We start from the raw sequence: 14,047 nt of genomic DNA, 5'->3' as shown, positions 1-14,047 counted from the left end.
TGCCGTCTACTGAGCGTAAAGACTTCTTATTTAAAATGGTGTATTCTGAGCCCTGTCTTGTGCGTGAGATGTGATTGGTCCATACGCAGGTGCGTCTGAGTTTTGGCGGAGCCTTTTTTGTTTTTATCCTTCTTCTGGGAGGATGGCTTGTGTGGAACTACTTTGACAGAAGCCGGATGGTATGTCTCATCAACTGCCAAGAAGGAATGGTGAAGAAGCTGAGATGGCTGTTCTCCTGCGCCTCCTTAATCACGCTGGACTGGCAACTCCAGGTACTCTCCTCGTGCTCGCCACTGTCAGAGCAGGGATGCGCTAGGTGCGCAGCCTGTGCGCGTTTTCCGCAAGGACTCTATTGACAAAAAATTAAAACCTATGTTCTATATTGTCATAAATATTCGAAGTACTTACTCAAATCTATGATTGAATAAGCCAAACAATTTGGCCAAAAAACTCGGAAATTTTCGGCGGTGAAGGAAACGCGGCCTTCATAATGGCGAAGTTTAAGGCATAACAGTTTGTGGCACTCTACGGGGTGTTTCAGGGAAGATTTTAAGTAGTTACAAAAACGGGCTTTAGGATATAAAATTGCTTTTATTGCGCGGAGTGATCACGGGCCGTGGCGGGCGCAATAAAACCAGTTCGAATTGCTGTTGAGGGTAATGATTACTAGTACTTGATAGTTACTTTTTAATTATTGCAGTTGGACGCGTGACTCCAATGTGAAAATAATAAAGGATTCTGAGTCAACCCGATATCTAGCGTTAGATTTGCCAAAAATGTAATTGCCGCCGAACTATGGGCTGAGGACTTTAATACTCCGGACTCGCGTATCGGTAGCTCCGCGGCTGCAAAGGGCCTCAAAGCCATGCCCCGTGTTGACGTCACTGAGAGCTGTACACGTCACACATTCGCCGTGCCGTATCATGGCCCGGCTAGGGCGGAGGCGCACAAGCGCACGTCTGGCTTGTGACGTCTATACGATGATATGGCTTTGCAGCGCATTTGAGCCGCTCAGCACCAGATGCGCACGTCCGGAGGACTGAAATATTCAGCCTATTGATCTGCGGGCAATTACTTTTTTGGCAAATCTATCCCTGGACAATACTTAGTTTCCTTGGAACAAGCCTCCGCACCAACAGTGTTCAACCTCTATAAGTAGACCAGCACTTGCACAGGAGAACACTCTTGTCACCATATCTGTACTGCTCTCGTACGACATCGACTGCAGAGAGATTGCCAACTACCAGTTAGAGGGAGCCCAGCTACTGGGAAGAAGGGTCGGCTCTCACCCTGCGTTATAGTCGACTAAAGTCGGTAAATTTTGTAGTGCGAATGTTTTTTGTTGCGAATTAACCACAGTGCTACTTGTTTCGTAGCTCACTGGAGGAATAGAAGAAAGCGCGTAAACCGGAAGTTGATGATTCGAATGTCAGAATAAATTCGCACGCTTTATTTTTTTCTCATTTTCCCTTGTGGAACACTCCTCATATTACCCACGCATTCCGCCTCCCATGATAGTCCAATCCAACTCTCGGCCCTCACTCGCCAGCAGCTGTAGAGCACCTGACCACTACGGTGGTCAGGCCAGAGACCCAGCGAGGGTTCTAAGAATCTCTAGGTCAGGACAGGCCACCTCTGGAACTCGAACTTAGCAATGTTCAACGCGCGATCTCTGTCCAGCGACAGAACCTCAGCTGTAGTATTAGAGCAGCTCTCAGACATTAAAAGTAGGATATCATGGGGCTAACTAAAGCAACAACAGGAGAATCATTTATGAAATTAAGTATACCGCATATTCTGCGCTTTTGAGGGCCCTAGGAAACGAAAGAGCGCAGGTTACGATTTTCGACCCACAGGGAGGTGGCAGCCAACGTAGAGGAATTCTTCCGTATTAACAAAAGGGTTGGAGCTGTAATGATAGAGCTAAACAAGCGATACATGTTAACGATAGTACAAGCCTACGATCCATAAGCAAGCTACGGTGATGACGCCGTAGATAGTTTCTACGAAGATGTCCAGCAAGCAATGAATAAGAGAACAGCAGCGTTCCCCATTGCTATGCGAACCTAACACAAGAGTAGGTGAAAAAACGAATACGAGAAAGATTAGTGGGAAACTTTCGAACAGGAACTCGCAACAGTCGAGGAGATACACTGATCGGATTTGCGGGGAGAAATAACCTGGAGTAATGAACACATTCATTACACCAGACGGAACACATTCATTACCCAAGCGGAAGACGGAATGGACATGGAAAGTCCAGACTGTACAACAGAAAATGAAATTGATTTCATTTTAAGTGACAACCCAGGTATGGTGCAGGACATATCAGCATTACCCAAGATTCGGAGTAGTGAGCCTAGGACGGTTAGGTGCAAACTAAGGCTGAATCTTGGAAGAGAAAGAAGGTAACTCTTGAAAAGCAGGAAACCTAGCATCGAGTCAGGCAGAGCCAGGTAGCAAGAACTTAAAATAAACCTTGAAAACAAATTGTCTCTCTTAAACGACGAGAACTAAGTCATATAGACAGGCTAAGTAGCAACCTTACAAAGGCAATCACAGAATCGGCAGCAGCTGCGGGAGATACAGCATGGAAAACTAAGAAAATCGAGGAATTAATTTCCAAACGTAAAACCATGAAAGTGTCAAGTACGGCGGATCGGATTGACTTTGATGAGCTCATAAAACTGATAAACAGAAGTAAAGCAGACGAAATTCATGCATACAGCGTGGCAGTAATCGAGGAAACGCCACAAATAGGAGGGATCTTGAAAGCAACTAAGGGAAAGCCAGCCATCGGCAAAGACAGGGTGTAAGAACTCAGAGACGAGCTGGGAACATTGCGCACAACTCGGACGAGGCAGTTGAGGTAGTCGAACGATTCAACACGAGATGGTTTGCCAGCGACGCTAGACCAGGGGAAACTACTGAGAATACAAGCTCAACTTCGAATGTCCCACTAGTAACTAAAGGGGGAGTTGGAAAGGCTCTCAATAGCATGACACTAGAAAAGCTGCAAGTGACGACGGCATAACCGTAGATCTTTTGAAGTGAGGAGGAGATACTGTACAGGAAATGCTTGCTCTACTATATATTTTAGGAAGGCTTGAAGACTCAAAAAGTGCCCGTATCCTGGGAAACGCCAACATAATTCTCATTCACACGAAGTGAGATATCCAAGACTTTAACAACTACAGACCCATCAGCCTACTCTCAGTTGTATACAAGCTGTTTGCCTGAGTAAAGGTTGCTCGCATAAATGACAGCCTGGATTCCGTTTAGGACAGGATACTCAAAAATGGGTCACATTCTAGTTGTCAATTAAGCAACAGAAAAATCCGGAGAGTACAGTACGTCATGGTCGGTGATTCTCAACGTGACCCTGGGTCCACACTGGGCATGAGGAGATGGAGGCATAGACACATGGAAAATTTTTTATAATATTTAATAGGATGAACTGGCTCGATCTCGCTTACGGCTCCGCGTCGCTGGGCTGCTTCGGCGTGGTGCGGCACGGGCTTATCGGGAGGGCCTGACGGTCGCTGCGGTCACACCGAAGTGGCTTAGGCTCGAACAAAGAGTCCGCGGTGACGAGGCTGCTGGTGCGCAGGCTCAAACGAAGAGGTGGCGTACGCAGCGATGAGGCTTCTCCGGCTCGGACTCGAACGAAGGGCCCCCTGCGATGAGGCTGCTTTGACTCGGTGTCGTACGATGGCTGAACGTCGGTTGGCTTAAGCGTGGAGACAGGTGGTCAGACGTCGCACTCGAGCGGTGGCAATACTCCGTAGTCCTAAATTCCCCAGCCTTCTGCCTACCGCTTCTTGTTTCTCGTCTCGTCTGCTCCCTAGGTCCCTCTCCCGTCAGACGTCACACCCGAACGATGGCTAGACTCCGGGGCCCGAAGCCCCCCTGTCTTCAACCTGACGCATTTCACGACTCGTCTCGTCCGCCCCCGAATCGCTGTCCCTCGATGTCTCCGGATCTGACTGCCCGGATCTTACTGCCTGGATTTGACTGCCTTCGCCCTCCGGTCGGCCTCCTCTTTTAATACATTTCGTCGTTCTTCCTCCTCCCATGTCGTCAATGACCGCTGTCCCCTCGTGTCCTGTGGGGGCATAATCAGCCACCTAGGCTGTCACAAAATTTCCTCTTATTGGGGGTGTTCGAGCGCCGTCTCCAAGACGGTATCAAGGTGCCCTTTGCACTGTGAGCCATTGGTGCTTCCCAACGGACTCACCTTCTCGAAATTCCCAATGCTGGACCGGTGACGCCGTCGCCTTGTGGCGTGCACGACCGGTTTTCGTAAGGGTCCCATCGCCGATCCTTAGAAGTTCAATTCACACACGCGCACACACATATACGGCCCTGTTCAAGATTAGAACCAGCGATAGTCTTTTTAGCGCTGGTTCCCGGGATTCGTGGTGCTGCCGGATGACGCCGTACCAGTATGGCACCATCCACAGTTTCTTTAGGTCAATCACGGGCCGAAGTCTTTGCCGAACGAGCGAAAACTTGTGCCGAGCGAAAACTTGGCGCCCTGCGAAACAACTGGAAAGCAAACCACGGTCGGCCCAGTGGTCCATAGAGCGACTAATAATACGAACAACACTTACGGACAGGAAACGAGCATTGTAGATAGGAGAGAAAACTCGATTTGAAGATATCATTGCTCAAATTAAGAAAAATAAATGGATGTGGACTGGCCATGTACTGAGACGAACCTACAGCAGGTGGACAACGAGGGTAACAGAATGCATACCGAGAGACGAGAATCGAAGAAGAGGAAGAATACTTCTTCGATGGAGAGAGGAAATAAAATTCGGAGGCAAATAATGAACTACGAAAGAGTGGGACAGGAGCAGGTGGGGGTCAATGTGAGGGGCCTTCGTCCTGTAGTGGACATAATAGGCTGTTGATGAGGATGATCCACAGGACATACAACCTTCTCTTCTGAATATTTTTGTCACCTGAAGTACGTGGCTCGTGTTAGAAAATTGCTAAGGATCCAGAGTTACTACCTCACATTATAAAAGTACGGTTTTCGCGTCGAAGCTGCCGCTAAGCGAGACAGTAAGTCTTTTGGTGGAGGAATACAAATTAATTTATACAACTATGACTTCTTTGGTGCAGCAGAAGTCTCGTGAACACAAAAATGTTTGCTTTTGGCGTTACACACACGGCCATCCGAAAAGCAATATAACCTGGGAACTCGGTTCAAGCGCTTGCCAAACAGACAGTCGACTGATGATTTCGCAAAGTTCAGTCTTCGCAGTAATATTTTCAATTATAGAATAATTCTGCAGAAATAATGAAAGAAAGCCTTACTGTGTTGCAAGCAGTAACAGTGCCCCGAAGACTATGCACATATCACGCATTTCTTAACAGCTGCCCTCGTTGTAGGACTCAAGTCTGATGTACACATTATTGGGCCTGTCTGTGGGGTCTCCTAAAAAACTAACCAGCCCTTTTCCTACCTAGAACAGTGGTGCGCGCGAAGCATCTCCAACCTTGTAAACCCGTAAACTAAATCAATCTCTTGTGAAATTCCTGTCAAATCAAATGCCTATCCCTCGACCACTACCAACCCGACCCTTCACTAACCCCAACCCAATCATTGTCCTTCCGCTGAGCTTGACTTGAGCGAAATTCCCCGCGTTTCTGTTTCGGTGTGTGTGATTGCTTGTCCTGCGTTTACTCTTGGCCGGATGAAACCAGTCGCAGCCTACGTATGACGCAGTTTGCGCGGGCGGAGCGAGCTACCCTCCCTTTTCCTTCTCCAGAGGGAGGGAGCGCCTGCGATTGGCTGGGAGTATGGCTTGATCCGGCTTGCGACTTGTGGGAGCGGCCGCCGGCTGCAGGCGAGGGGGGTTTTGGCGTATGGCGCCAACACCGACAGCGACACGAGTCCGCCAACAGAAGCATTGCTTGAATAGATCCGTTTTACAGCGAAGCTGTATGTTGCTACCCACGCAAATTCACTGCGGCCGTAAGTGTTCACCTCGTTCGCCCAGAGGGGACAAAAATGGGCAGGGCGTGGAGAGAGGGATAAGGGCAAAGAAAAAGGGCGCTTGCCACCAAAGAATGTGCGCTTTGACTGAGAATTCTCGCAGCAAAAAAAACAAACAGTCGGTCGACAAACTCCCGGGCTTTGGAGGTCGCTGTGACACTCTGGGCCTCCCTCATCCCAATACCTGATCCCTAACGAGCAATTAATTCTTCCTCTCTCACTCTTTATCGGCTTCACCCCACACACCGCGCTGATACTGCGGAGTTCATAGCGCGTTTGCGCCGGCAGTGCCGACCAGCGTCACTGTGTGGCCTCTTGTGCAGTTGCAGATGCAGTAGCTAAAGCCACAAAGCTGGCTTTCTGGCAGCCGCTTCGCCAGAGAGAAGCTATCGTTCGACAAATTGGGTCTAACTGCTTTTAACTCCAGCAACATTTACCGCTACAATTTCGTGCATGCAACGCCCCAAGACGTGACTCTTTCTCGGGTACGGCGGCAGTCAACGCTCAAGGGGAATGAAACATGTTCATACCACCTGCTTAAATACCGTTTCTCTTTATTTTATGTGCTAAAAAGCCTCGCTGGTCCTCTGCCTTCACAGCGTGGAATGGCGCTGAAGTTGTGTTCTCTCGCAGACTACCGCACTCATCTGTGTCCTTGAGCACGGAACTGCAGCAACAGGGCTGGAGATCGGCCTGATCGTCGGGGGTGCCCTAGTATCCAGCCTCAGGCTTGTGGCTGGTTACAAAAGCGTGAGTCAAAGTTTATTACTTTTGTGCTGATTGACCCAGATATGCATGTATGTATGTATGTCTGTATGTATATATATATATATATATATATATATATATATATATAGTGTGGGCGTGGTTTAATGCACTCAACCACGACAAAAAAACAAGCAAAAAAAAACAACCACTCAAAAAAAAAAAAAGTTCCTGCGATTTTGCAGCCGCCCCATTCCATAGGGGCGATTTCCCGTGCAAGCCAGGTGAACTTCCCAAGCGTTGTAGTCCCACACAAGGGCCGAGCGCCAGGCCGGGGAGTCGCTTGTACCTATTTTACCGGTAGGTGCCCGGCGCCACCAAGGAACACGAATTCACATGGTGCCTTCCACAGCCACGGTGGACGCTCAACTCGCAACCGCCTGTGGCAGGACATGCCGCCAGACTCTTTCACCCTCGGCAATGCCGCAACGCGGCATGATGGCCGGGGGCCCCGCCAGATGGACAAGGGTCAGGGGCCCCTCGATAGGGTAAAGGCAGCTTTCCAGACGTTGATTCCCCTTTCAAGGGTCCGCACTCGACCAGGGACGCCTGTACCCATTAAAGAAACCGGTGGGTGCCCGGCGGCACCAGGATTCGATCCCAGTACCTTCCGCATACGAGGCGAGTGCTGTACCTCTGAGCCACCGCTGCGGCGTGGTTGAATGCACTCAACCACGCCCACAATATATATATATATATATATATATATATATATATATATATGGTTTGGAAATGAGGGGCTCGTTAGGAAATACAGAAAGAAATGCCGGCAGTCTACAACGCCAAAGAAGGCATAGGGGAATGGTTAGACTATTTTTTTACCGTTAGTGACGTTACATTATTATTATTATTATTAATTACGTCAGAAAGAAAGAAAAACACGCGCCCAGAGTGGGGACCGAACCCACGCCTTTCGGTTTGGTTATTGGTAAGGCATTCAAATTGGTAAGGCATTCGAGATCTTATCAAAAGGCGTGGGTTCCGTCCCCACTCTGGGCGCGTGTTTTTCTTTTTTTTTAACGTAACTAATAAAAAAAATAATGTAACGTCACTAACGGTAAAAAAATAGTCTAACCATTCCCCTATGCCTTCTTTGGTGTTGTAGACTGCCGGCATTTCTTTCTGTATATATATATATATATATATATATATATATATATATATATATATATATATATATATATATATATATATATATATATATATATATATATATATATATATATATATATATAGAGAAGAAAAACTTCGAACAAGGTAAAAGCACGATTGTGGCCTACGTTTCAGCAAAGAGAACTTGCTTTCCTCAGGGCCCTGAGGAAAGCAAGTTCTCTTTGCTGAAACGTAGGCCACAATCGTGCTTTTACCTTGTTCGAAGTTTTTCTTCTCTTGTGTTCTCTACCATCTTCAAAGTTCTACTACTCCCTATATATATATATATATATATATATATATATATATATATATATATATATATATATATATATATATATATATATATATATACGTTTTATTATACCCAGAGTTGGAGTACTTTAAAAAAAGCAAACAAAACTGAGAACACTTCTGGTCACTTTATTGAATTAACATATAACATAATTCGCTTCTTTGTTTCGCACAAGGCTCTCATTGATTTTAGACCTGCTAATGATGAATCTCAGAAGAGAAAGAAAGAAATCCGTGCAAACTGAGAAACCCCGCATGGAATCCGTCATAGCCAGATCGCCGGAGTTTAATATAACTCTTCAAGACAAATTCTCACTATTGAACGAGCAGAACGAGGTTAGTGTTGACCGGCTGAATGACAACCTAACATCGGCACTCATGAACCAGCAGCAGTTGTAGAAGAGGCAACATCTAGGGAACAAACTGGAAAACTAACAAAACGAAAGAACTAATTGCCAAAGGTAAGATCATATGAAATTGTCAAGTACGGTGGATCGGACTGAATTATACGAGCTGTAAAAACTAATTAGCGCAAGTAAAACAAAAGACATTCGTGCATAGGACATTGCAGTGATCGAGGAAACGCTGAAAATTGGAGGAAGCTTGAAAGCACTTAGGAGAAATCTAGCCATCGGCCGAGACACGGTGTAGGCACCCGGAAATGACCATGGAAACACTAAGCGCAACTTGGACTAGATAATTAAGATAGCAGACCGGTTCTCCATCGGTCTGTATGCCAGTGACGTTAAACCACAAGTAACCATTAAGAGCAAAAGCTGAATTTGTGATGTCCCACCAGTAACTAAAGAGGAAGTGGGAAAGGCTCTGAAAAGCATGAAAATAGGAAAAGCTATAGGTGACGATGGCATAATTTTAGATGTTTTGAAGGACAGAGAAGATATTGTGCTAGAAAAGCTTGCTGTGCTCTATTTTTGGACTGCTTGAATACTCAAAAAGTGCCCATGGCCTGGAAAAACGCCAATATTATTATAAAACATATGAAGGGAGATACCGAGGACCTCAAGAATCAGACCCATCAGCCTACTCACATTTGTTTAGAAACTATTTACCAAGTTTATAGTTAGCCGCATAGGTGACAGCATATGTTTTCACCAATCAAGAGAGCAGGATGGATTTAGGAGAGGGTACTCAACCATGAATCACATCTACGTCGTGAATAAAGTGATAGAAAAATCTGCCGAGTACAATAAACCCCTTTATGTGTCACTTATAGATAACGAGAAAGCGTTTGATTCCGTACTCACCGCAGCCGTTTTAGAAGCACTCGAAGACAGGGAAATAGAGGAAACCTGCATTAGACTTCTAGAAGACGTATACAGTCGAACACGGATATATCGAACTCCAAGGGGATCGCGAAATAGTTCGATATATGAAAAATTTGATATAAAAAATATAGGCTCTGAGACCTCACCTATGGCGGACGATCACTTACCGATCGTCGCATTCAAGAATGACAACTAATTCCGCACTCACGACGCAACAGGACGCTTTATTTCCGTGAAAAAAAAAAAGTCGCTGATCTTGGCCTGCTTCTTCGTCCTGGAAATGAAATTAAAGACGCTGGTCTCGATCTTCTCGAGGCTGCACAACTAGAAAATTCCAGCAGTACGCCGCGCCTTCACACACCATGCACAACACGCACGCAAAAGAACAGCGCGCATGTACCACAAGAACTTTGAAGGTAATAATTCCAAGGCTCTCTGAACGGACTCCAACAAAGCGCTCGCGATGGTCATCTCCGAGAGAAACAGTGATCTCCGAAAGGTGCGGGACAACTCGCCAAACAGCAGTAACAGCAGCAAAATGCAAAAGAAGGAGGAGGCCGCCAGCGCCTTCGTTCCCTCTTCCCTTTCCCGAGACGACATCGGGGGAAGACCGACCCAGAGAGAGAGAAAAAAAAAACTCTTTTTCGGCAAGCCAAGGAACGTACGCAGCCGAAAAAAAAAAAAAAAAAAAGGACGTGCGCAGTTGGGGTATCCCTACCTCACACTGTCACATTTTCCGAGCGTTTGGGCTTGTATGCCTAGAGAGATTTAGCATACCGGGCTCCGTCTTCGCCATGCCCGCGCATTCCTCCACATCCTCCTCAGCCTCAATCGGGGGTGCAGCGACCGCCGAAGAGGACCTTCCAGCTCACGCGGCGTTCGATATACCCAATGTCGGGAAAAATACGGTTCGATATAAACGTGCGAATTCCTATACTTTTACACAGAATTTTCGAGGGGATAATTTATGAGTTCGATATAGACAATAATTCGATATACCCGTGTTCGATATATCCGTGTTCGACTGTATACGAAATGCACACGCTGGATAATCCTGCACAAGCAAAGCAATAAATTTCGTTTCCGAGTGGGAGTAAGAGAGGGATATACCATCTCTCCAAAACTATTCACAGCATGTCTGGAGGGGGTATTTAGAATGCTTGACTGGGAAAACATAGGAAAAATGATAAACGGGGAATAGTTGAGCAATTTGAGGTTTGCGGATGACATAGTCTTGCTGAGTGATACGGCAGAATACACGCAAACAATGCTTGAGGAGCTACAATCAGAAACCACACCCGTGGGGCTAAGAATAAATATGAATAAATTTAAACTAATGAGATATAAGCATGCCAAAACGTCTTCTTTAGCTTAGGAAACGAAACGCTAGAAGAAGTAAAAGATTATATCTAATTCGGACAGATGGTTAGTGTTGATCACAACCACGAGAGGGAAAGTCAGCGCAGATTATGTATGGGTTGGGGAGCACTGGGCAGGCGCTCCCAAATAATGAAAAGTAAGCTACCTCTCTCACTGAAAAGAAAAATCTACGGCCAGTGCATACTGCCGGCAATGACATACGGAGCTAAAACTTGGCGCTTTACCTGGCTTTACTAATAACCTAGAAAGGAAACGTAGGTCGGCTCAACGGGCCATGGAGCGAATTACGTTAACAATAACACTCAGGGACAAGAAACGAGCTACCTGGATCAGAGATAAAACTAGAGTTGATGATATCATAGTTCAAATACAGAAAAAGATATAGGCTTGGGCTAGCCACGTAGTGAAACGAACGCGCAACGGGTGGACAATTAGGCTAACAGAGTGGATACCAAGAGATGGGTTCAGAAGAAGGGAAGGCCAATGACACGATGGAGGGATGAAATACGGGACTTCGGGATAAACTATGGAGCCGAGCCTCGCATGACAGGGGCGGTTGGAGGTCAGTGGGAGATGCCTTCGTCCTGCAGTGGACTTGCGCAGACTTATGATGATGATGAGGAGGACGGTGATGATCCCAAAGATTTGGCAGAAGCTTCACTCAGAGGATTCGATCTAACTTTTTCTCTGGTTGCTTTTTTTAGATTTATAACGAAAGCAAAGTGTGGATGAGTGGATTCTTCTTACTGTGGCTTCTCAATCTGGCGTATATGGCCTACAAGGGTTGGAGGCTCGCACATGTGAGTATTATTTACTCATTCTCCCACATGTTCACAGCGAGCACAAAAGAAAACAATTTCGCTTTTTGGGGGGAACTCTCACTGCATTCTCAGTGTGGGCCAGTTTATTTTGCTTTACTTTTAGGCCAATAAAAAGGATGGTGCTATGCTGGAAACAATAACTTGTCTATCGTTAGTACAGGCAATAATTTGCCTGACATGTACGCGCCTACGTGAATAACCAGCCTTGTGTATTCTGTCAACACGTCTGTTAGTTCGAGTCGTAGTGTTCCTATGCACCTGTTCAATCAGCGAATTTTTCGCAATACGTTTTGTGCAAAGCATCCCCGTTTACAATGGTACCGGTGGAACCCTATTCAGGAGAAAAAAATATTACTTCGGATCGTTATCTCTCCGCACAGGCATTTTACACTGATTTAGCTGTCACTGCCAGAGTTTCTGTCCGCTGCCTGTCTATTCTATTGCTGTTCATCACACCCACTGTGGACTCATCTACGCAGGTTTCATTGGCACCAAGAAGCCTCTTGTATCCTGAACCTATATTTTTATTCTAATTCTGCGCGTATAATAACTTAAGGTCCCTTACAGCGAGTCAGTGCGAGCCAAGAACGTTTCTAAAGTCACGTTCAGCTGACTGAATGTATCGCATGGCCTTTCCGGGTGTATAAGCGCTACCAGATCTGGACGTGGTTTGGTCGGCTGTCAGCTGCGCAGGGAGCAGCGCTTCCTCTGCATGAATAGATTTAAAAAAAGTGTTGTCGGCTGCTTGCGATCGTGAAATGGGATGGAGCCCTCTTCCTGGAGAGCTTTTATTCAGCAATTCTCTTGTTAACTTACCCCTCCTTCATGCACCCGTTCACTGTGCATCCTGTTGCTTTTAGCCTGAGTTCATGCATGATTGCAATGCAACTGCCCTTTCGAGGAACTTTGGGGTGTGCTTGGCTTTCGAGAGGCAAACCCGGACGCGATAATGCTGCTTAGGTGATTCTAACAAGTGACGCTCGCTCATCTTTGGGTGATGTGGTACGAAGGGGAGCTTTAATGCCGCACACCACGCTTTGTAATCATTTTGTTTGTGTTTTGTTGCCAACGCCTTCTTCCACACTTTTATCAGTGGGCGCGCTTGCTTCTTCTCGCACCAACTGCTTTCAGCGCACGATAATAGTTAGACCAAATTCGGTGAACTAATCTGACTGGCAATGTGTTCAACCATTTTGTCCACGCCAAACCACGCCAAAAATAGAATAATGGGCTCTAGCAAGACGAATGGAGATATTTCTGCCTAAATTTGCACGGGTACCTTTTTTTGTCCTATTCCAGGAAAGTCTATCCTTCCATGTAAATCAGACAACCCGTACATCCGCGCCACGTGTTGCTCTCTACAACAACCAGACAGACGGAGTGATAGCCCAGGAAGCTGGTAGACAATTATTTTTCCCGCAAGGCTGTCATCTTGACTAACATTGCTCAACCTTGAACAGACCGATAACAGTCGCGAATTTTACGCTCCCTTAACGTTGGCCGTGGTGGCGATGGCTATTGGGGCTTCAAGCGCCCGAAGCGCCCCAAGACAGGACACCATTCATTGTGCGTCGGTATAAGACGAAGATAACACCTCCTCGCAACGCTCCACCACCAACCAGGGTGACCCGTATTTTCACGCTGACGCCAATCAACTCCGCCATGACATCTAGTTCCTGGGAACAGAGTTGTCCATATGTGCCCCTCGACGAAACCCTCTGACCACCCTAGCCCAAATATCAATACAGTTCTTATCACAGGCGACTAGACATAGCACGCCTATGTTTTTCTCCAGACTGTCTTTTCGCCTGTGCTACTGGCAGTCAACTGTATATATGTCCTTCGTAAATTTTTCCAACAGTTCCATGTACTCGAGACCACTCTTGGGACAGGCTTACAAAAATCGTTGCTTCGTTTTCTCCTCAACTGATGCTACTACCGGTGTTTGTCCAACGAGGTACCTTAGGAAATGCATCTGATTGGGCACCCTCCGAGCATGAACACTCCTTTTCGATTCGATTCTATAGATTGTGTGTGCCGCGTTCTGCACTTCTCCGCAACCACCGTACGTCCTGTTCGGCTCTTTCGTCAGGAACCGCCACGATATCGGGAGGCGGCCTTTCCTCTGCGCATAGGTTTGCACAGACCTCCATTGAAAACGTTACCAATGCAAGCCGAGTGCAACGCAAGGCAGAATGGACAGGCAATACATGTGCGACGACTGCGGAGTGTGATAGCGCTTGTTTTGTGCTATGTTCATTCATTTCATTGTTGTGAGTGAGTGCCCGCTTGTTTCGGCTCGCCTGACGTCGCCGTAGTTATCTTGGCTTCCCCGTGCACAC

The 14,047-nt window shown here is 46.6% G+C and overlaps 1 protein-coding gene across 2 annotated transcripts in view; it reads left to right on the top strand.

Moving 5' to 3' along the window:
- LOC144180407 (uncharacterized) overlaps positions 1-14,047 on the top strand; it is a 35,476-nt gene that overhangs the window by 8,989 nt on the left and 12,440 nt on the right. For both annotated transcript variants that reach the window (XM_077708756.1, XM_077708757.1), the window contains exons 4-6: positions 90-272; positions 6,641-6,757; positions 11,589-11,684. In XM_077708756.1, the coding sequence (XP_077564882.1) occupies positions 90-272; positions 6,641-6,757; positions 11,589-11,684 (396 nt within the window). The remainder of the gene's footprint in view (positions 1-89; positions 273-6,640; positions 6,758-11,588; positions 11,685-14,047) is intronic.

This window comes from Haemaphysalis longicornis, unplaced genomic scaffold, assembly GCF_048455015.1.
Source record: "Haemaphysalis longicornis isolate Haplotype H1 unplaced genomic scaffold, Haemaphysalis longicornis Haplotype H1 scaffold_4, whole genome shotgun sequence".
Taxonomy (NCBI): domain Eukaryota; kingdom Metazoa; phylum Arthropoda; class Arachnida; order Ixodida; family Ixodidae; genus Haemaphysalis; species Haemaphysalis longicornis.
The sequence above is the reverse complement of the archived record's forward strand: the minus strand, read 5'-3'. Positions and strand labels throughout refer to the sequence as shown.